Here is a 22138-nt window from a genome sequence, read left to right as displayed (position 1 = left end):
AAAAAATCGTGTCTATTTTGATTAATTTTTTCCTATAATTGTATAACCCGTAATTTGTAAAATTATTGACTGTTGTTTTTGTTAAACATTTTTTCGTTCCTAGTTAAAGTGTTTTGAATTTGTTATTCAGTGAATAGTTCTTAATTAATAAAAACATTTTTGTGCCAAGTATTCAAAGTGAATTAATATTTTATTAGAGTATGACATTTTGCAATCTTCTCTAAATTCAGCAACAGTTTGGTGCATTTATTATAATATACATTTTGGTGCTATTCGTGAAAACTACATCTTACCAATTACAAATTATATTGCATACTTTAAGGTGCGCAAAATTGTTTAAATCACAATACAGTACAGTCGGTAAAATTGAAACTGAAAACATAAAAAATAAAAACAATATTTTGTCTATTTTTTATAAAACTTTGAAACAATAAAATGGCAAATTGTTTAATGTGCTCGGAAGTTATTTTGAAGAACGAACAATCCATTGCATGTAGTGGGGTGTGCGGTGCCTCATATCATCTAACATGTGCTAAAATGGAACTCTCAACCTTCGAAATATTTAGCGCTCATACAAATTTGCATTATTTTTGTGATCGTTGTAATTTTGGTAAGTCTGTATCTTTTTATTCCAAGGTTGACAATAACTCATCCCAACTTTTGGAACTTAAAAATCTTATAAATGAGGTAAAGACTACAGTGGAAAGTTTGGTGAAACCTTCGCCGCCTCTTACTCGAGGTGCCAAAAGGAAAGCAGTTATGCAATCAGGGCCTTCAAGCAAGAAGCAGAACATAGAAGCTGACAGTCCGGAAGGTTCAACAAACGGACCGGTTCCCCCGCTTCCCGATTTGCCTGAAGCAGTTTCTGAAACTGTTGCCACTACCCTGGAAACTGAAACAAACGTCTCAAACGTTATACCACCTATTTTAAAGCTTATTCCCAAACCTAAAACAATTTTCCTTTCGCGATTTGATGCATCGACGACTGAAGATGATATTGTAAATTACATTAAAGCTTTTACAAAAATCGAAAATTTAAATGAAATAACATGTATGAAGTTTAAATTTAAAAATGAAAGGGAAATTGCTTCATTTAAAGTAAAAACGCCTCGTAATCTGTTTGATTTAGTTGTAAATCCTAAAATGTGGCCTGAAAATACAGTTGTTCGCGAGTTCGAAGATCGTCCACGCGGCCCTCGAAACACTGTTGATCCTGAAAAACTTTGTATCACAGTTAATAATTCAAAAAACTAATAAGCCTCAAAACTCTGTCTATTTACTACCATAATACAAGTGGAATGAAATCTAAACTGAACGAATTGTATCTTAAATCCTTTAACATTGAATATGATGCCTTAGTTTTAACCGAAACATGGCTGAATGATACTGTTGGTGATAATAATATCTTGTGTAGTGACTATACTGTGTTTCGCAAAGACCGAAGTGCTCAAACGAGTGATAAGAGCGAAGGCGGTGGTGTTCTCATTGCCCTTAAATCTTCCCTTCAATCTATTGAAATAACTGCTTTGTATACAGATATAGAGTTCATCAGTGTAAAAACCACCATCCATGGAAAACCGTTTTTGTTTACTTGTTCTTATATCCCACCCAAATCATCTTCTGAAATATATAAAAAGCACGCGGAATCGATTTCACATGCTATCAAACAATCTTCCGACGCGGTATTGTTTATTTTAGGTGATTTTAATATGCCAAAAGTTAACTGGATTCCTGACCCCGAAGCCGGCTCTTTTCTTATTCCTGTTTTACCTGAAACTCTGAATGAAGATTGTTATTCCTTTGTCGATGAATGTTGTGTCAACGGTATTGTTCAAATTAATTATATAACAAATAATAATGAGAGATCTTTGGATCTAGTGTTTACTGATTCACCTGAAATAACTTCTTTGGAAAAATCCGATAACTTCCTGTTTGCTGAATCGGAACATCACTCTCCAATTAATATTAAATATTTTGTTGACAACATTATAAAACCTCAAAAAACTGCAAGATCCTATAAGCTTGACTTCAAAAAAGTAAACGAGCCTCTGTTTTTCAATCTTTTTCAATCATATGCTGCCCGCAGGGATCTCCAATTTAAAATAAAATCTGCATACATGAATTACGTGCGTAGAATTCAACATCAGATTTCGGAAAATCCCAAGTCATTTTGGAATTTTGTAAAAACTAAGAGGAAAGAATCCAAATTTCCAGCTACAATGAACTTCTGTGATAACACTTCTAGTGAGACTGATACAATCTGTGATATGTTTGCTGACTTCTTTCAACACGTTTACAAATTACCTGATTCCTGTGATAATAAGAACTGTGATAACTTAAATAACAATGTGCAATATTACCCGCAACTGAATTTTTCCGTCCCTATAATAAGTGAAACTGTGATAAAAGATTATATTTTAAAAATGAAAAACTCAATGTTCTACGGTCCTGACGAAATTCCTTCCTGTATAGTGAAAAAATTTATGTCTGTTCTTGTACGCCCATTGTGTTATTTATTTAATTTATCTATACAAAAATCAGTTTTTCCGGAAATGTGGAAATCTTCATTTATTTTACCCTTGCACAAAAAAGGAAATAAATCCAATATTGAAAATTACAGAGGTATTGCTAAACTGTCTTGTATCCCAAAAATGTTTGAAAACATCATGTGTGACCTCTTAAAAAGTAATTGGAATCAATTAATTTCTCCTTATCAGCATGGCTTCACAGAAGGAAAATCTACAACCACTAACTTAATGCATTTCTGCTCGGAAACTGTGATAAAAAATCAGGATGGTTTTCAAACTGATGTTATATACTTAGATTTCTCCAAAGCGTTTGATCGTGTTAACCATTCGATATTACTGAAGAAATTAGCCCGTATAGGCTTTCCCAACTGGTTCCTCGTGTGGCTGAAATCCTATCTTTCAGAAAGAACTCAATATGTACTGTTTAAGAATAAAATGTCTAAAATTATAAATGTCTATTCTGGTGTCCCTCAAGGAAGTCACATTGGTCCTCCATTATTTGTGTTATTTATAAACGACATGTGTAATGTAATAACTCGTTCAAAAATTCTTATGTTTGCCGATGATACAAAATTATTCCATTCTTTCAAGAACCATGAAGATGCACTTTTTCTCCAAAGTGACTTAAATAAACTTTTTAATTGGTGCAATATAAATGATATGTCTTTAAATTTATCAAAATGTAAAGTTATGACCTTTACTCGTAAGCTTTCTCCTTTGATAATGAATTATACCATTGCTGATAAATCATTGGAACGTGTCAGTTATTTTTGTGATCTTGGCGTTATTTTGGATGCTAAATTAACTTTCAAAAACCATTGTGACTATTTAATAAACAATGCTAATCGTAAACTAGGTTGCATACGACGGTGGGCAACAGATTTTAACGACCCACAAATACTTAAAACTTTATACTGTGCTCTCGTGAGATCTGGACTTGAATATTGCAGCAGTGTATGGTGTCCACGTTACACTTCAAATATAAATCGGATCGAATCTATTCAGAAAAAGTTTTTACTGTTTGCGCTTCGAAATCTACCTTGGAACAGAGATGTTAACCTACCTCCTTATACACATCGTTTAAAATTAATAGATCTTGATACTTTAAGTAAAAGAAGAACCATTATAAATGTCCTTTTTGTGTTTAATTTATTGACAAATAAAGTTAACTCAAGTGAATTATTGTGTAAAATCAACATAAATGTCCCAAGTAGATCTTTTCGAAATTATGAGCTTTTAAATTTAAGATTTAACAGAACTGTATATGGTCAGCATGAACCCCTCTTTGCAGCATGTGTCGATTTTAATAATTATAGCGATTATATAAATTTTAATAATAATTCAAACAATCTAAAAATATTGTTAAAAAATGTAATTGAATGAAAAACTGTAAATAGGCTAAGAATATATTTTGTAGCTAAATAAATAAATAAATAAATAAAACATTCAAACTAAATAATATGAATTTGTTTTAAAATGAATCAAGTTCGTACATCAGCTCTTTCGTTTGCAATTGCACATTCAAACTTCAATTTATTTTTATTTCGCGAACTAAACTGAAATGAAAATTGTATTGATATATTATATCAGATATAATTTATTTTGTGATTTAATGCAATGTGTGAACTTGAAAAAAAAATTCAAACACCTTAAAAATGTCTACTTTCGAAATATTGATTTTTCAAAATTTCCAAATTTTTGTTTTAGTCCAATTTTTAGCTTTTTTTATTAATTTTTATTTTTTTATAATAAAATTAAAATGCACGATTGGGTCGAACGTAATTGCTCTTATGGTAAAAGTTGCTTAGAATGTTAAAGTATAACAAAGAATTTTTAGAATTTTATTTTTACAAAAATCGTAGGTTTTTTTTAAATAGTTTTTATTAGATACACATTTACAAAAAAAAAATTGAAAAAAAAATATTATTTTAATTAATATTAAATGTATGAAAACAAAATTAAACAAAAATAACAACCCGTTTTCAAAAAATTGATTTTTCAATATTTGCAGAGGTCTGCAAATATTTACCTTGTCCCAAATCGGCTATGTAGATTGATCGAAATTTGAAGTTTTGTTAGTCGATTTACTATAAATAATGTACATACCTAAAGGAACGAAATGAGTTTATTTACCGAGAATCATTGGGAAAAAGAAAAATTTTTAATCCTTTGTATATTTCATTACAAAAAAAAATAATTGTTCATTCAAAAGGAAAATTCATATTTTATTCAAGGATATTAAATGCTCGTATATATAAATATATTTTTTATTCAAAAAGTAGGTAACACTTTTTTATACATGCAACCAATCTTCTTGTTTTTTTATTTAGAAAAGCATTTATTTTTATGTTTTACATTTTCCTACTTGAATTCTTTTGCAACTAAAAAATAACATAAAGTCCACTGGGATTATTATTAAAATTTAAACACATTTTTCGATAGAATGTGTTTTTAATTAAAACCAAATATATTTTTTTAAGCTGAAAAATATGTTTATTGATTGACATGTTGTAATGGAGCATTAATAATTAATATTTATATTTCAATTCACAAAAGAGACATTTCTTGTTAAAATATTAATTCCAGAAAATAACATAAATGGATTTCTATTTGCACATAGATACCTAATTAATTGAAAACTAATTCAAAGTTTTAATATTAAAAATTAATAATAATTTTCCAAAGTAAACTAAATTGTTAAAAATATGTTTCCGGCAAATTGAAATTTAATAACTAAGTAATTCATCAATACAGCTCCATTTGTAAAGATCATTTATTTAATTTCATGTTTTGAACGAAAAAAAAATCTAAACTTCTTTGCTAAATAGACAGTTTACAGTTTTTTTTTTTTGTTTTTTTTTTTTTTTTTGAATGTATGTAAGAGGTATTAAAAGAAAATGTATGTTCGTATACCATATCAAAAGGCACGAACATTAGAATAATTTGATCCCATAACCGGTCGGTGTGTGTTACATCAGGAGATTGCACTTTAAAAAATTGAAGCCCAAAGCGATTACACAAAATTAAATAAAATTTAAACTACGTTCACCGTTCAGGTTGACCACACTTTGTATACTCTAACCGATTCCATTTTCGCTCACTTCACTGATTCCAGAATCTCATCCAGGATTCAACCTATTCAGTTAAAAATGTTGTATCTCTTTTTTTTTTTTTTGCTCTGTAATCGAAACGAATTGTTGCATTAAGCAGGATTATCTCTGGAAAGGAGGCAAAATGGGGAGGATGGCAAAATAAGTAAAAAAAAAAGAGAAATGATGGGCTTTTGCAAATTCATCAGAATCAGAATATCTGTTTAAATTTCATTTTGGTTACTATACACCACTTTATTTGATAGCAAATGCAAAAAAGTGAAACTTCAAAGGAAATATCTGGGAGCATACAAAATTCTGACTTTGGTGCACCTTCAATCGTGAAGTCTGAAGTCTTTTGTGTGCAAGGCAAGGATTATATGTATATGAGCCAGAGAGAGAATACAGAAAAAGATAGAGGACAGAGGGATAAAAGAATTGTGCTCTGTTGGTTTACGGATTAAGTAAATAACAAAACTTTGGATCTCGAAACGGAATCCTTTTAAGATAATTGCTGCAAATCTCTGATGGGTAACCCACCGCATACGTTGGTCGTTTTTGCACTCGCTCGTTGGCTCGTTGTATAAGTTACCAGCGCTAGCGTTTGTTTTTTTTTTTTTTTTTTGTCAGTGACATATTTGTGGAGGGACTTAAACACTATATATGCGTGTGTGGGTGGTGGTTGGGGTGTATTTTTTTTTATTAAAAACGAGATTCAGAAGGATGAATTTCTTTATCGTGTCCTTTTTGCTTTATAAAATTTAATTTTTTTTTTTCTTCCTTCCTCTCGATGGAAAAATCCACTTTAAAATAATTTTTAATGGTTTTTCTTATCTCATTTTCTAACAGGTGTAAGTATATGTGTGTGTATGTTTGTGCGAAAAATTGAAGGAAATGTCTTCCTTTCTTTCTGCTTCGTCTTCTTCTTCTTTCATTTGGACGATCATTTAAAAAAATGTTAGATGAATGGTTTGTGATAGATGTTGCACGAGGAGGATGATGAAAAGAGTGGATGAGAGTTGCATTGCAACCTTGTAGCATAATGCATCTCAGCACAGGATGTGCACCTCTAGCAATTTCATTTTTAATTTAAATAAAGTGAAAAGGTTTTCCATCCATCAACTACAAGTGAGGAGAATTTTTTTTTTTTATTATTTTTTTCGAATTCGCCCACTCACTTGGTTTCCCAAGGTGCGTCTTTACATTTTTCTCGTCTGGCGGTTATTTTTTTTTTCAGCTTTTTGGGCTTCGTTCTAGGATTTTTTTTTTTTATTTTTTTTTTTTTTAATAAAATCCCTTTAGGCAAACATTCATTTGGTTATGGTTCAGACATGACTTCCGCTTTTGCTTACTGTATCTATGACAAGGGTCCACGAAAAGTGTTTACCATTCATGAGGAAAGGAACACACAGGATGAACGGTGTGTGCGGTAGGAAGTTTATGTATATGTATGCAAAAGCAATTTTGCTACAAGGTGATTTTTTTTCTATTGCTTGAGTATATTTTGTTCGGTAAACGTCGCAGTACAGGAGAGTATTTTGGAAATTCAGTTTGTTTTTTGCATGTTTGCTTTCTTGTTTTTTTTTTTTTTTTTTTTTTGTGAATTTATATAAAGTTGCAATTAGGGGAGATGGAAGATACTTACAAAAAAAAAAACTATACTTTTTGGTTGGTAGCTCTTCCACATTATTTATTTTGTGTCGAAAAATAACATTTATTTTATTTGTCAAAAAAAAAAAAAAAAAAAACAAACATTTTGGAAAAGGCAATTGCTTGGAAAGTTTAAATATATAACCAACCTTAAAACAATATTAAGAAAAAATAAAAAAAAACTTTTCAATAAATAAATGTTTACCTACTTTATTATTTTTCAGTTTGCATTTATTGGGAAAGATAAATTGTTAAAAAAAATAAAAAGAAATGATTTCAGGAACACTGGGAACATTAGGGTGGGTCAAAAAAATCGATTGCTAGACCCCTCTAGAATATACACACCAAATATGAGCTCTTTATATTAATGGGAAGGTCCTCCACTTTGCAATTTTCGATTTTTACATCAAGCTTCTACTAAAAATAAAATGCACGACTGGGGTCGCACGTACTTGCTCTTGCAGTTCAAAGCACTTTTATGTTAATTTAGTTGTAGATTCTAAGAGCTGGCTCTATATAAATTAAAAAAAATTTTTGTGGAAGAGCCGACATTTAAGGCAAAATTTTGAAAAAAAAAAATTGTATTTGACTTTTTTTGAAAAAACTAAAAATGCAGTTTTATTGAAATCGCGTTGAGTATCACGTCTGCAAAGTTTAATCAAAATCGTTAGAGCCGTTTTCGAGATATTTGGTATAAATTGAAAAATTTGTATTGGGGTACACTTTCTAAGCGAGATATAAAAAAAACAAAAAAAAAAAAACTTTCAGAATTCCATAAAAATCATCTGTACCAAATTTGAAGAAAAACCGTCCACCCGTTTAGGCTGTGGAAATGTGTACAGATGGACGCACAGACGCACAGACGTACAGACGCACGGACGGAATTGCGAGACCCACTTTTTCGGAGTTCTCCATCATCGTAATGTTGGTTTTGATTAAAACCTCAAATTTTTTTTTCGACACGAAACCAATACTTGCCCTATAGAGCAAGTAAAAAATAATTTTTTTATTAATTGACTTTTTAGCAAATTTCTTTTCATATTCTTGTAGGAAATTGAACGCTCTACAAAAAAGGCCTTGAACACTTTTTTCGTTTATCTAACCGTTGAATAGATATTTGAGGTCCAAAAATCGAGAAAATCTTTAAAAATTCGTTTTTTTTTCTTAATTTTGTAACAAATTGAAAAATTATAATGATCAAACGCGCAAGACATATTCTTATTGAAAATTGATTGTTCCACAAAAAAGGTCTTATTAACTTTTTTCATTAATCTAACCATTCTAAAGATATTCGAGGTCAAAGTTAAAAACAAATATAAAAACATTTTATATTTTTAAAAAAATTCTAATTCACTGAAACTTCATTATTTTCAAATTAGCAAGATATATTCTTGTAGGGGCTTAAACGTTCTACAAAAAATTCCTTGGAATGAAATTGATTGCTTTAACCGTTTAGAAGATATTCGTTATTTCCGAGCTATTGCAATTTTCTCGAAAACGGTTCAAACTATTTTGTTTAGATTTTAGACGAGTTATTTCAATATTTTTTTCAAAGAAAAAGTGCAAAAACTATGAAAATTTTTAAACACTCATGTATTAAGTCAATTATTGTAGAAAATTATTTTAAAAAAATTATAAAATTCATTCATTCGTGGTTGTGAGAACCGAAAACGAAAGTTGATAAAATTTTAAATACACTAAACGAAAAAAAGCTATCAGCCGTTTCAGGCTTATCCATTTTTTACCGGAAACCCTGCATATCAACCTCGTTAGTAATGGTACTTTCCCTATTCCCCATTTGCTTTATTTTGTACATAATTTATAAAGACTGCACAGATTTCAACTATACAAATCTACAAGAAAAGATGTTAATTTTTTTTTTTTTGCATTTAAATTTAACTTTCAGAAAATACAAAACAAAAAAGAATTTTTAAGTGTGAGGGCCTACATAAATTTTGGGTCCTTGACCTCCACAAATTTAATATCAAAAAACCCTACTGTAATTTTTTTCACTGCCAAAAGAAATGACACATACATTTCAATTCATCTCCTCAAGGTCGTTCAATAACATCACTTGTTCTTGTATATATCTACTATCAAAAGGACCATTGGAAACAATGGACATCATGAACCTTACTATAATACAAAAGCATCATTCTCTACATAATTGCAAGAAAATGCGCAATTTATGTGAGAATATACGAGATATATATTGTGTGGCGTGTATTGTATATAAACAAATGAATGTAGATATCCTAAAAATTCAGGTCCAGTCTCTTCATAAAAATTGCTTGTTTTTTTATTAGAATTTATATATATCCCAAGAGAAATTGCCAAAACAAAAACTAGCTACACAAGTGTGGATGTATGTAGTTTCGAAAGATATCAAATATCACACAAACAGAAACATATACATATCCCCATACAACATCTCACAGGACATTTTGATCTGTGTTATTCAAATCATGATAGCAATGTGCAAAAAAAAGGGGTCTTTCGTATGCAAATTACATTTATACCAAAAAACATCATATCTAAGGAATCTAGTCCGCAATGAATTCATTCGACATCATAATATTGCGTCGCACAGATGTCCTTTTGAGTCGTCGGTCGTCATCCTCACACACAAAATACGCACATCTACTGACATTAAAGATAAAATTTATTCCATATCAAATGAGATGCTGTTTGGCTGGTGTGTGTACGACGAGTATCTTTTCTAATATGTACCTACACAGACATTTGAACATGAAGACCGTAATTTATACTTAAGTACCTATACAATACATGGGTTCGTATACATTATTGTTATATGCACGCAGAGTCTCCTCATTCCAAGGATGATTGGTCACTATTTCGATACCCTTATACTCGTCAAAGATATTTCAATGAGATATTCTTCTTCTCTCTTGACAAAATATGGCAAATTTATAAAATCTATGATATGCGTATGGAATGCATGGGTAGTTGGTCATTGGAACCGTTACTTATTGTTATATAAAATGCGAGAACTCATTGAAAATTATTATACAAATTCTGATCCTTATTTGAGAGGGTCCTTCTTTTTGGTTTTTATAATGCGATCTCAATAGACAAATAGGCATACGTCATGACTGTCGTCATTTGTAACAATTCCATATGTCACATTACAATGCCATTCAAACCGACATAAATTAAAGAGGGTTGCTTTCACTTTCACGTGATGAAATAAATACAAAAAAAAATAAATAAAATAAAACCACTCAAAAAGGATATATTATAATCATTAGAGGACATCGCCCTTTTTTTTTTTTTTGGTTGCAATAAATTTTGGTTACTTTGGTCCTTTGTATAATTTAATGAGTTTTTTTTTTTTTTTTGTCTACTCATTTTTGTGTGGGTTGAAATTTAAACCACCCCTAATCTAAATGCAAGCTGCAATATCAATATTACTCATTCAATTAATGGTACAATAATGTGTTTTTATATCCTTATACCATGTCCTTGGGCACTCCTATAGCCAGTGATGACTATCTTCATTATATTATAGAGTCGAAAGAAGGACTTGTACAGGGGTGGTCATATTCAATATACACAAACACACACATACGGCGAGTGAAAGAGATTCAGAGTTATGTGAAAAAATTTGTCATATTATGACTCAACATTTTCATTATAAATCATTGAGTCGTTTTGGAATACAAACAAAAAAAAAAAGGATTTGCAAAAGGAGGAATTTTTGTCATTGACAATTATTCATTTCAGAATTTTTTTTTTTTTCCTCATCTGTATAGAAATAATGCCGTTCAAAAAGAGGACAAGAGAGGAGATTATCGTGATGAATTCTATGGCAGACTTTCTTTTATATTGAACAAGTAAACAGATAGACATACTAGATATTATACCCTCTTCTATAATATGTGGCATCCATAAATTGAATAAAAATAATAAAGATGGAGAAGGATCGATTAGAGAAGATGCCGCACATAGTAAGTTTAGGTTCATCATAATAATCAAACAAGTCATCGCGAGAGGAAGAAAATATGCGAATGAGTTAAGCGTTATATGGTAAATAATATACAAGTCATGGAAATGATGATGTTGATGACGATACAAAATGTATTCTCAGTGAAAACGCACACAAACCCGACAAAATTCGATTATTTCAACGTGTTTCCGTTTTTCGAGGGAAATTTTGTGAATTCAAAAGAAATTTCGAGGAATTTTCGTACATTTTATGACTATCATCGCTTTTAAACCTAAATATAGATCCATTGCTGTACCGTTTAACGACAAATATTTAAATCTCAAGCTCTGATTATACATATATCTATTTAAAAGGAACTGACATTCAAAATTCTGAGAAATCACATTTATTGGTATATTAAACTTAACAAATTTGTGCAAAATTATATGTTAAGGATATGTAAACAAAAATTACAAGGATCCTTAATCAAGTAAATTTGCAAACAGTGATAAAAAGCATGTAAATAAGAAATCAAATACACGATTGGGTTGCAAGTACCTACCTCACTGAGAAAAAAAACGCAACGTAAAATGTAATATGTTCAATTTTGATTTAATGTTGAAAAAACTAGCATTGAAACAACGTAAGAAATTTTTTTATTTTTGTCGGACTTCAGCTTTTGCTTGCATTTAACACCCTTATTTTCAACAGTGAGATAGCACTTTGATAAAGCATTCGATTTAGTGACTTAATAGTTGTAGGTTCGATCCCCAGTAATAAGTTGATGCTTTTTTTCAAAGTTGAAACTACTTTATTTAACGATGTCTTGAACTAACGATGTTCTATTTTGATTTTTAAAATTTTCCTCTTCAACGCAAAATCATACCCACAAATAGTTGAATCAACGTGGTTTTCGTTGATTTTAAGTTGTTTTTTCAATCAGTATACTTGCTCTTATAAATCAAAGCACTTTAATATAAGTTTACTTTAAGATTATAAGAACAAATAAAAAAAAAAAATTGGTTGATATACGGGAAAAGCCGAAATAGCGGACAGATAAGAATCGATCAACTCAACTTCTCGTGGTTTAAGTTGGAGAAACATCCGAAAAAGTAAACATCGCAATATTGAAAAATTTGAAAATATTTTGAAAGCTTTTTTTTGTTTGCTTAATGCTTTGAGTTGAGTTACAAAATATCCTATGTCCTCGACCTAATTTAAACTGAAATTCAATCTAAATCTATGACTATTTCTGACATATTTACTTTTTACTAAGAAAATCAGATACCAATTTTTGCATTTTTGAGTTTTAGAGACATTTTATTATTTATGGCTGAAACTTGATTTTTTTTTATTTAGTCCATACAAATTAAAGTGGTGATAAAAACATTATTTTGTGGCCCTCCAGTAATTTTTTAACCTATATAAAATTTAAAGAATTTGGACATGATTAGGGCTAGGTATTATTTGTTTTATAGATGTTTCTGATTTGTAAAAATCTGCTTATTTTATTACATTCATATTAAGTACTATTGTATTATCCTCTTTATTTAATTTCTCGCCAATATTATAAAAATATAAACCTTAAAAATAGTTTTTTTTTTTGTTTTTTCAATTTTTCTCAATATTTTCTAAAACAAAAGTATAGCTTTTCCACACAATTTTAAATAAAACGTTTTAATCTAAATAAAAATATGCTATTTTTTCAAATTAAATTCGTCAAAAATCCAAAAACTAACTAAAATAGATAGAAAACATAACAAAGTAATTTTTAACAAAGTTTTGTTAAAATCCAATCATTTTTGTAAAAGATAAAAATAAAACATAAAAAAATAGTATTTTAGCATTTTTTTCAATATTTTTTGAGGTTATGGGCAATTCCATTATCGCGGATGCAACACTTATACTCATTTAAAGTTTATTTTAAAACAAATACAAAAATATCACTTGAAGGGGTACATTTAAACCTGTTTAATTTCGATTCAGCCATAAAATTTAAATTAAATAAGTAAATCGTCACTAGAAAGGGTTCAAAGTGCCCTACTTTTTTAGATCTTAGTACAAAAACATAAAAATTCTGTTAATTTTAAAAAAATATTTGATTTTTTAATAACATTATATAGATGGACGTTGAATCAATAGTCACAAAACATAAAAAATAATTACTCGATGTTTTTAAAGATAAAAGTTCTTATTAAATGGAACGAAGTGAATCCGTTGATTACCGACTTCCAAAAAGGAAGAGGTGTTCAATTCGTCTGTATTTTTTTTGGATGGAGTGAACCAATTTTGATAATTCTTTTTGTATTGGAAAGCTGGTGGCTGGTGTGGTCTCATTTAAAATTCGTGCAGTTATAGCTATAGAAACTATTTTTATTCATATATTTATTTATTTTTTTTAGTCCAAGCCAAAATTGTATGTAAAGTTCAACATTAAACTCAGTCAAATGTGATTCATTTTGGTTTAAAATCTATTTTTAAAGGCTGTTTTAATTATTTGAACAGGGTTATCATAGTTTCTTATTTCTTATTCGACCAAATTACAAAATTTGATAAATACCTACATATGTATAATGATGTACCTTGTTTTTTTCTAATTTAGATAGAGTTGCACATTTAAAAAGTCACAATTCTCTTTGATTTGATTAAAAAAATTAACCTCTTAGCTAATGAACTTATGAGCGACGATGGTCTCCGATGGACGATGGTTAAAGTGAGAAACTTTTGAATTTGAAGAATATTTTGCTTCAAAAATCCTTAATGTATGCATTGGTTTCTTTTACCATAAAAAAAAGAGAAAATATAAGAACTTGTTTTCTAGTTGTTTCCATTTTCTACCATCCCTCATGTTGTTTCCTGGAAAAAAAAAGAAGAATAATGGTGGAAAAATTTCCGGGTCCGTAATATGCCACATTGGCTTTATACGATAGCGATGGCACATTGTGTCGGCTATATCTACTACGGGACTAAATAATTTCAGTCCTCAAAAAAAAAAAAAAAAAAAAGCAACAGAGCGCCATTCGAGTGTGGGCTCTTTGGCCTCGGACCATGGACCATGAACCATCGTCTTGAATATTGTCTACCCTTCCCCATCTCTTCCTCCAACCTTACCACACACTATATGCACTTGTAAGCCAATATTCTTAGGTTATATGTGAATATAACGATGCCCAAGCTTGTCCCGTTCTTTCGCTCGTTTTCCAAATACAAGCATCCACTTCCTCTGGCAGGATAATTTAAAATTTTCAATTTCCTACTTTCTAAGGCAGAAAGTATTCCAGTGGAAGTTAAAAAAAAAAATAATATTCTTTTCGGAAAAGAAACGACGACAGAAGGAGGACAACGACGAAAAAATAAATATAAATGATAATAAAAAAAAAAATAGAAAAAAAAAAACAAAAATACCACCGAAACCAACACAAGAGCCGCACTCAGACGAAATTCAATTTCAATGTGTAATTGAGGAAGATACGTTATACGTAGATGGTCAGGAAAGAGCAGAAGACGAAGAAGAAGAAGGGACAAGATAGAAAGCCAAGAAAGTTTTGGGCAATTCATGGCTGAAGGAACATTGCATTCGAAATTGGGTTGCGTAATAAAAATTTCGAAAATATTGAAATTGAATGTGCAATGGTGAGAGCAAATTGAACTTTAATTTGAGATAACATTCTTCAAATGGGGCTAAAGTCTGACCGGTCGTTTGCGTTCCTTAAGCTCAAGACATTAGACCCCGTTCATGAATATTTGATGTTGTTTTTTTTTCTTACAATAATCAAAGTAATGATTTTGAGTCTTTACTCTGTCAAAATCAACTAAAAATATTTAAGCATTTATTTCATATTATTCTAAATTGATAGCGGGGATTTTAGAAGCGTGAAAAAGAAAGCTCATTTTCCAATCCAAATGAGGTTTATATTTTGTTTAAGGTTTTTGCTAATAAGTTACGCCAATTTGTATTTTGTCGTTTCACTATTTCTCAATAAATGCTATAGTAGAGTAACTAAAGCAAATTATTAGGGAACCCGGCCGAACAGCTCTGATTTTGACAATTTTTTTTTTCAAACGTAGGTAATTAAAAATACTTTAAAGTCTATAGATTAAAAAATGCCGGTGTTGCCGTATTGTTTTTTAAAATTAAAATTAATTTTTTTTTAACAAAACCATTTTTTTTGCTTAAATTTCATAAAACAAATGATACCAAAAGATTCTCTCGGTAATTTAAGGAAAATATATATAAGACAGTAAGGGACAATCTTCCATCGTTTAAGCGATAAATGCAATTTTCTAACATTCTGACCTCAAACACAAAAAAAATATTTTGAAAACAACGGCAACACCTACAATATTTTAAAATACATTTTTAAAAAGCCAGAAGCTCATTCTTATCTCTTAAATTTAAATCCACTAAATTTAATCAAGATTTTTTGAAAAAATGGTCCTCAAACTCAGAATTAAAAAAAAAAAATGTTATTAGAAAAATTTAAAATGACTTTTTTCCAAACTTTTTCTAATAAAATATGAATTTATTTAAAAAAAATTTTTGGCCATAAATATTATCAGTTGAATTTCGAAGCAAAAAAGGTAAAATATATCACACTTTTGAAAAAAAAATGAAAAATTACTTCATTTCAATGGTTTTTTTTTATTAAAACTGAATTTTTGCATTGAAATAATTAATTTTCTCAAAGACTGTGGTAAATAGGAACTTTAAATTTTTGCTATTTAACTTTCAACAGTAAGGGTTATTAAATGAATAAAAAATAATTTTATGTTTAGATGTTGAACTTAAAAAAAAAAAATAAGTTACATTTTTTTTCAAAACTTTTATTAAAAAAAGTTCTTCGAAAATGAAATACTTTTTAATTTTTTTCATAAACCGTAATACATATTGACATTTCCTTTTATAATTTGAAATCATAATAAATGCGGCCAAAAAAATTTGAAAATAAATGCATTTTATATCACGACCAAGTTTAAAAAACGAAATGTTAAAATTTTTTCAATAATTTTTTTTTTCAAAAATCTGAGTTCAATTACCATTCTTTCAAAAGCCGTTCATTCAATTAACTTAATTTTAATTTTTAAAAAATGTATATTTGAATATTGTAGGTGTTGCCGTTGTGTTCAAATATTTTTTTTTGTATTTGAAGTCAATTAATAAGAAAATTGCATCTATCGCTTGAACGATGGAAGATTGTCCCTCACTCCCATATATTTTTTTTCCTTGAATTTCCTAGACAATCTTCTGGCATCAATTAATTTATGAAATTTAAGAAAAATTTTTGAAAAAAATTTGTTTTTGTTCACAAAAATCTTCAATTAAATTTAAAAAATCAAAACGGCAACACCGGCAATTTTTAATCTATAGACTTTAAAGTATTTTTAATTACCGACGTTTGAAAAAAAAGATCATCAAAATCTAAGCTGTTCGGCCGGGTTCCCTAATATTGCCAATTTTTGAGCTTTAGTTACTCCACTACTAATACATTATATTTGTCAAATATGTATTTTTTTTAGCTAAGTTCATATAAAATTAGCGAACAATCCTCATTGAATTGAGTATGTTGCTAAGTTTATTTGTTACTTCAATATTTCTCAATGATGATTTATTTGTTATTTTCGCTAAGATTTTTTCGCTAAGTTAATATGAAGTCATGGAAGTATCCTTCTCGTATCGAATATTTTGCTAAGTTTTTTGCAAATTAGTTAAAATTGAATTTTGCTGCACCAAAGTTTCTCAATGTAGGTTTTTTTCGCTAAGTTATTAAAAAGATAGCGAAACACAACTTGAATCGAATCTAAGGTTAATATTTTGGTTTTGTTCTTTATACAAAAGTAAAACTCATTTTGATTTTGTTTCACTGTTTCTGATTTAATGTTGATTTTTTTCGCTAAGTTCTTATAAAGCAAGCGAAGTATGGTCATTAAAAAGAGTCTGTCGCAAAATTTTTGCTTATTACTTATGGATATTTGAATTTTTTTACTCCGAAATTTTTAAATATCAAATTATGGTTTTTCGCTGAATTCATTAGAAGATTGCTATTTATACCCTTCAATAAAATCTAATTGCATTTCATAATTTGGTTTTGTCGCTAATAAGTTATGACCATTTTAATTTTGTTTGTTCCACTATTTCTCATTTAATAATAATATTTTTTTTCGCTAAGTTCATATGAAATTAGCGAAAATCTTCATTTAATAGAGTCTGTTGCTAAGTTTTTGCTTATTAGTTATGGCGACTTGTATTTTCTTAGTCCAATATTTATCAATATTAAAATTTATGTTTTTTCGCTGAGTTCTATAAATTTAGGGAAACACCTCCTTTCATGAAATTATGAATTACAAAAAAAAATTCTCATTTTTCAAAATTCATGTTAAGACTAACTCTCTTTTTCCTTCGAACGTTTTGATTTAACACACCACTCTTTGCATTTCTTTATCATTCTTATAATACTTAAAAGAATCAACAATAAGTTTATTTTGCATAAATAATCTCAAGGACATTTTTTTTCGTTGGGTATAACCTAATTTACTAAACTTTTCTTAGAGCACCAAAAGCAAAAAAAAAACACATCTTCTTAGGTTTAAGCTTCTTTAAAAATAAACCTTTGCCCTATGCCTCGTTTTATATATATGTATTTACACTTTCAAAACAACGTGATTCTCAGATAATACCCAGTTTATACTCAATACCGTTACAGGCTATAAACCTCATCCACTTCGAAGAGTTCCTAATGTGAATTAATAAAATAGGGGATTCTCTCTAATGCCCAGTATGCGTGTTGCACACAAATTGACAATTTAATGTTAAAAGTTCGCGATAAGTTTATACTTTTTTTTTGTTTGTTTTTGTTTATTCTTCTCTTTTGTTTTTCTTTTAAAGTAAAAAAACAGGATGACAGGAAATTAAATAAATTGCCTATGAAGAGTTTTTTCAGTAAAAAAAAAAAAAATTACAGAAAGGACGACCGACAGGAAGGGTCGCTACCGCTGATATAATTTTAACTTGTGATGAAGGTATCCGCTTAGAATGAGTTATATACTCCCATAATAAAGACTATAGTCATGGCTCATGATTTTAGGCAATATTACTTAAACCTATTGAAAAAATATAATATAAAAGCTTTTTGGTGTATGAGCTGATAACTCAATGCTCGCTAAACAGATTTAGTTCAATCTTAATGTGAGTGACCAATGATCCTAAATCAATATGTAAAATTGGCGGAAAGATTTAAGAAACCCAGAATTGTAATCATGTCTGGCGAAACAATGGCAAGGAAGTTATGACTCGTGTAATCTTTACATGAGCCTGTTTTGACAAAGGCAAATGAGATAATTTTTCATATAAATTTTATATTTGAAATAAGAAAATATTCACCTCATTATCATTAGGACGAAAAAACCTAGGAAATGAAGTAAGTATCTGCAAACAGAAACCATACTTCATGTGGATAGGTCGTTTCGACCACTTCATTTTCTAATTTTTTCCAATCAAATCATAACAGTTTTAAAGAGATCAAGATTTTGTAGAAAGGATTATCGGGATCAACTCTGACGTCAAATACTGTCAAATGGATGAACAAAATTTCATGTCATTACAATACACATACACATGCTCACAAAGTCATGATTGAAAACTGAACAACATTTTTCCATCTAAATTCTAAATTGGTCGTCATCGAAATTCAGCAGAAAATCTTTAACAATTTTCAATATTTTTGTTGTTAACTATACACACTTTGTTTGCCTTAACTCCGTCAAAAGAGGAATATGGCCGAATAGATCTGTCTGCAAAGTTCCGCAACATTGAGCTGAATATCAATTAAAGAACAAAGAAATTGCACGACTGGATCGCATGAACTAGATATTATGATAAAAGTAACTCTAATGTTAAAGCTTTTTATTGAACAAAATAAGAGAAAATATAAAATTTGATTTTTAAGGAATTTTATAAGTAATGTAAAAAAAAACTGTTCTTATAATAACTAAACACCAAATTAAACGATATGCTTCACAAAACGAATCCTATTTGATTTTTTGTATAAAAATTTCGAAAATCGTTAGAGCCTTTTTTAAAAAAATAATTTTGTATATACCTATAAAAATTTTCTATCATTTAAAAAAAAAAATCGTACGTAAAATTCTTCAACCCGTTTTCAAAAAATTGATTTAAAAAAAAATTGTAGGTACATATGTTTTTAAAAATCCAAAAATGTAATTTTTTGAAAATTTTGTAAAATTTTTATATGACGTTGACTTTAACGTTTCTGTATAAATTAAATTATTTAATTTGTTGTCAGAAGGAAAAATTAATAAATCAAACACACAAAAATATTAATCAAAATCATTATATCCGTTTTTGAAAAAAAAAAGTAACTTTTGCAATACAAAAGTAACAGATGCAATACAATAAGGCAACTCATGACACGTCAAAAGTCACGTAAACGCACAACGTTAGCCGAATATTCGGCCTATTTTAAGAAAAAAATTTTCTGTATAAAATAAAATCCAAAAACCGCATTTACCAAGATACTTTTTTAATTTTGTTTTTTTTATTTTTTTATTTTTTTATTTTTGTCTACCCCAAACTACAAGCTCGATTTAAGCAAATTTATTAAGCCTCATAGAGTTACATATAACAGGGTGAATGTTTAACTCTAATTTTTACTTGTTCTATAGGGCAATTGGTATCGTGTCGTAAAAAAATTTAGGTTTGAATCAAAACCAACATTACGATGCCGATGATGGAGAACTCCGAAAAAGTGGGTCTCGTAATTCCGTCCGTCCGTCTGTCTGTGAGTATGTGCGTCCATATCTACACATTTCCACAGCCTAAACGGGTGGACAAATTTTCTTCAAATTTGGCACAGATAATTTTTATGGAATTCTGAAAGTTGTTTTTTTTTTTATATCTCCCTTAGAAAGTGTACCTCCCATACAAATTTTTCAATTTAAACCAAATATCTCGAAAACGACTCTAACGATTTTGGTTAAACTTTGCTGACGTTATATTCTAAGCAATTGAAATAAAACTGCATTTTTATTTTTTCTAAAAAAAAGTCAAGAATAAAAATTTTTTTTTTATTTAACAAAATTTTTCCCTAAATGTCGGCTCTTCCCCAATATCAATTTTTAAAATCTACAACTAAATTACCTAAAAGTGTTTTGAACTGCAAGAGCAAGTACGTGCGACCCCAGTCATGCATTTTATTTAATACGCCAAAACTTACTAACATATTCTGTTGATTTTTTTTATTATTTGTCAAAATTCATACAGCCATTGAGCAACAATAAATTAAAAATTAAAAAAATATAAATTTTTTTAAATCTCAAAGCTTCATGTAGAGAAGAATTTAAATTGAGTTGAATGCAATATGAGTGCTTATAATTTATAATGTGTTTTAGATACGATTCATTGAAAAGTTTCAAATAATCATTCATAGCTCTAGTATTTAAAACAATACTAAAAAAAATTAACTTAAAAATTCTAAAATAAAACTATTCACATATCCAACTACAGCACCTGTATTTTCGATTTGTTTATTTCATCATGTAATTAAAATATAAATTAAGAGCACTCGAATGTAAAATTTAATACTTTCGAAAAACGAATAAATTGCAACAAATTTGTTTTCAATTTTTGTATTTATTATTTCTTTTTCTTTAATTTACATTCATTGTATTCTATCATTCTGTAAAAAAATAAAAAAAAATAAAACAGATTACTCAATATCTGCATTTGAAATAATCATGTTGGCGTTTATTTGGGTGAAATGGGAGGTGATAGTGGAAAATACACAATACACAAAATATCTCTACCATTTTATGCGATTTTCGGGCGAGTTACCAATAATCTCCGGGGAATATTCCCACTCCATTGACCTATCGAAATTCGATCGTTTTTGTCAAATCGTAAAAACATAAAAAGAGATGTGTATGCATATTTCAGGCGAATACTCAATTCATTTCGGTGAAAATTCGTATACCTCCATCGCATCGATGAAAGGAATCTATGCAACAGATGTGTCCAATTGTTGTGTGTGCACACGTTTATTGTATATGTGCATCACTATAAAATAGCAACATTAATAGCATAGAAACGGTATAGGTGTATAAAAGGTACGTGTACCAACATTAAGGTACACACACACACAAACACACACACAAAAATATATCTACAGGATGTTCCCCGCTAGGCTAATAAACTTTTAGATAACTTTCAGCGCACCAGAATTGCTCCCAGCAGCAGCATTTTGAGTGAGCAATATTTTATGGGGGACGCAGCTTTTTGTTTGGTGTCACATGTTTCAGGTTGTATATGTTCCAGTTCAGCTCATTGTTAGTTCATCTATTCAAGTGAACACGTTTTTCGAATTTTTTTTTTTTGTATATGCTTTGTGGAGTTTTGTTTAAAATCTTTTGGAAAGGGGACAGTCTCTACCTTGGGGGTAGTATTGGTAGGTATTGTTTCAATACTTAACAACAACTCCCTTGATAACAAAAAAAAAAAACTAAAACAGATTTTACTTGATGGGTAGAAAATCCTGAACGTATATGGGATGGCCATACAAAAATTTAGGGCACTTATTTTCAAAAGATATTGAGCTTTTTGGCAAAATCTTCAAAAAAAAAATTTAGGGCACTTATTTTCTAAGATATTGAGCTTTTTGGCAAAATCTTCAAAATCTTGTTAGGAGTTATTAACATTATTTATACCTATTGTTATAATATTACAAGATAAATTGTTAATTAGGTAAGTAGTTAATTTTTCGGTTGACTAACGAAGTTGTCACATTGACTACGAAAAATTGTCATATTGACTACCAAAAGTTGTCATATTGACTATCAAAAGTTGTCATATTGACTATCAAAAGTTGTCGTATTGGCTTACAAAATTATCGTATTGACTAGCAAAAAATACAGGC

General features: G+C 29.2%; 2 protein-coding genes across 3 annotated transcripts in view; one reads left to right on the top strand and one right to left on the bottom strand.

Annotated features, from left to right (window-relative positions):
* LOC129915307 (immunoglobulin superfamily member 10) overlaps positions 1–22138 on the bottom strand; it is a 454480-nt gene that overhangs the window by 306586 nt on the left and 125756 nt on the right. The gene's annotated exons all lie outside the window — the stretch shown is intronic.
* Positions 436–1254, top strand: LOC129915081 (uncharacterized). The gene is made up of 2 exons (XM_055994542.1): positions 436–999; positions 1060–1254. Exons 1-2 carry the CDS (start codon positions 436–438, stop codon positions 1252–1254), a joined length of 759 nt encoding a protein of 252 aa, XP_055850517.1.

This window comes from Episyrphus balteatus, chromosome 3 (genome assembly GCF_945859705.1).
Source record: "Episyrphus balteatus chromosome 3, idEpiBalt1.1, whole genome shotgun sequence".
Classification (NCBI taxonomy): Eukaryota; Metazoa; Arthropoda; class Insecta; order Diptera; family Syrphidae; genus Episyrphus; species Episyrphus balteatus.
Note: the sequence above shows the minus strand (reverse complement) of the source record. Positions and strands in the feature narration are given on the sequence as shown.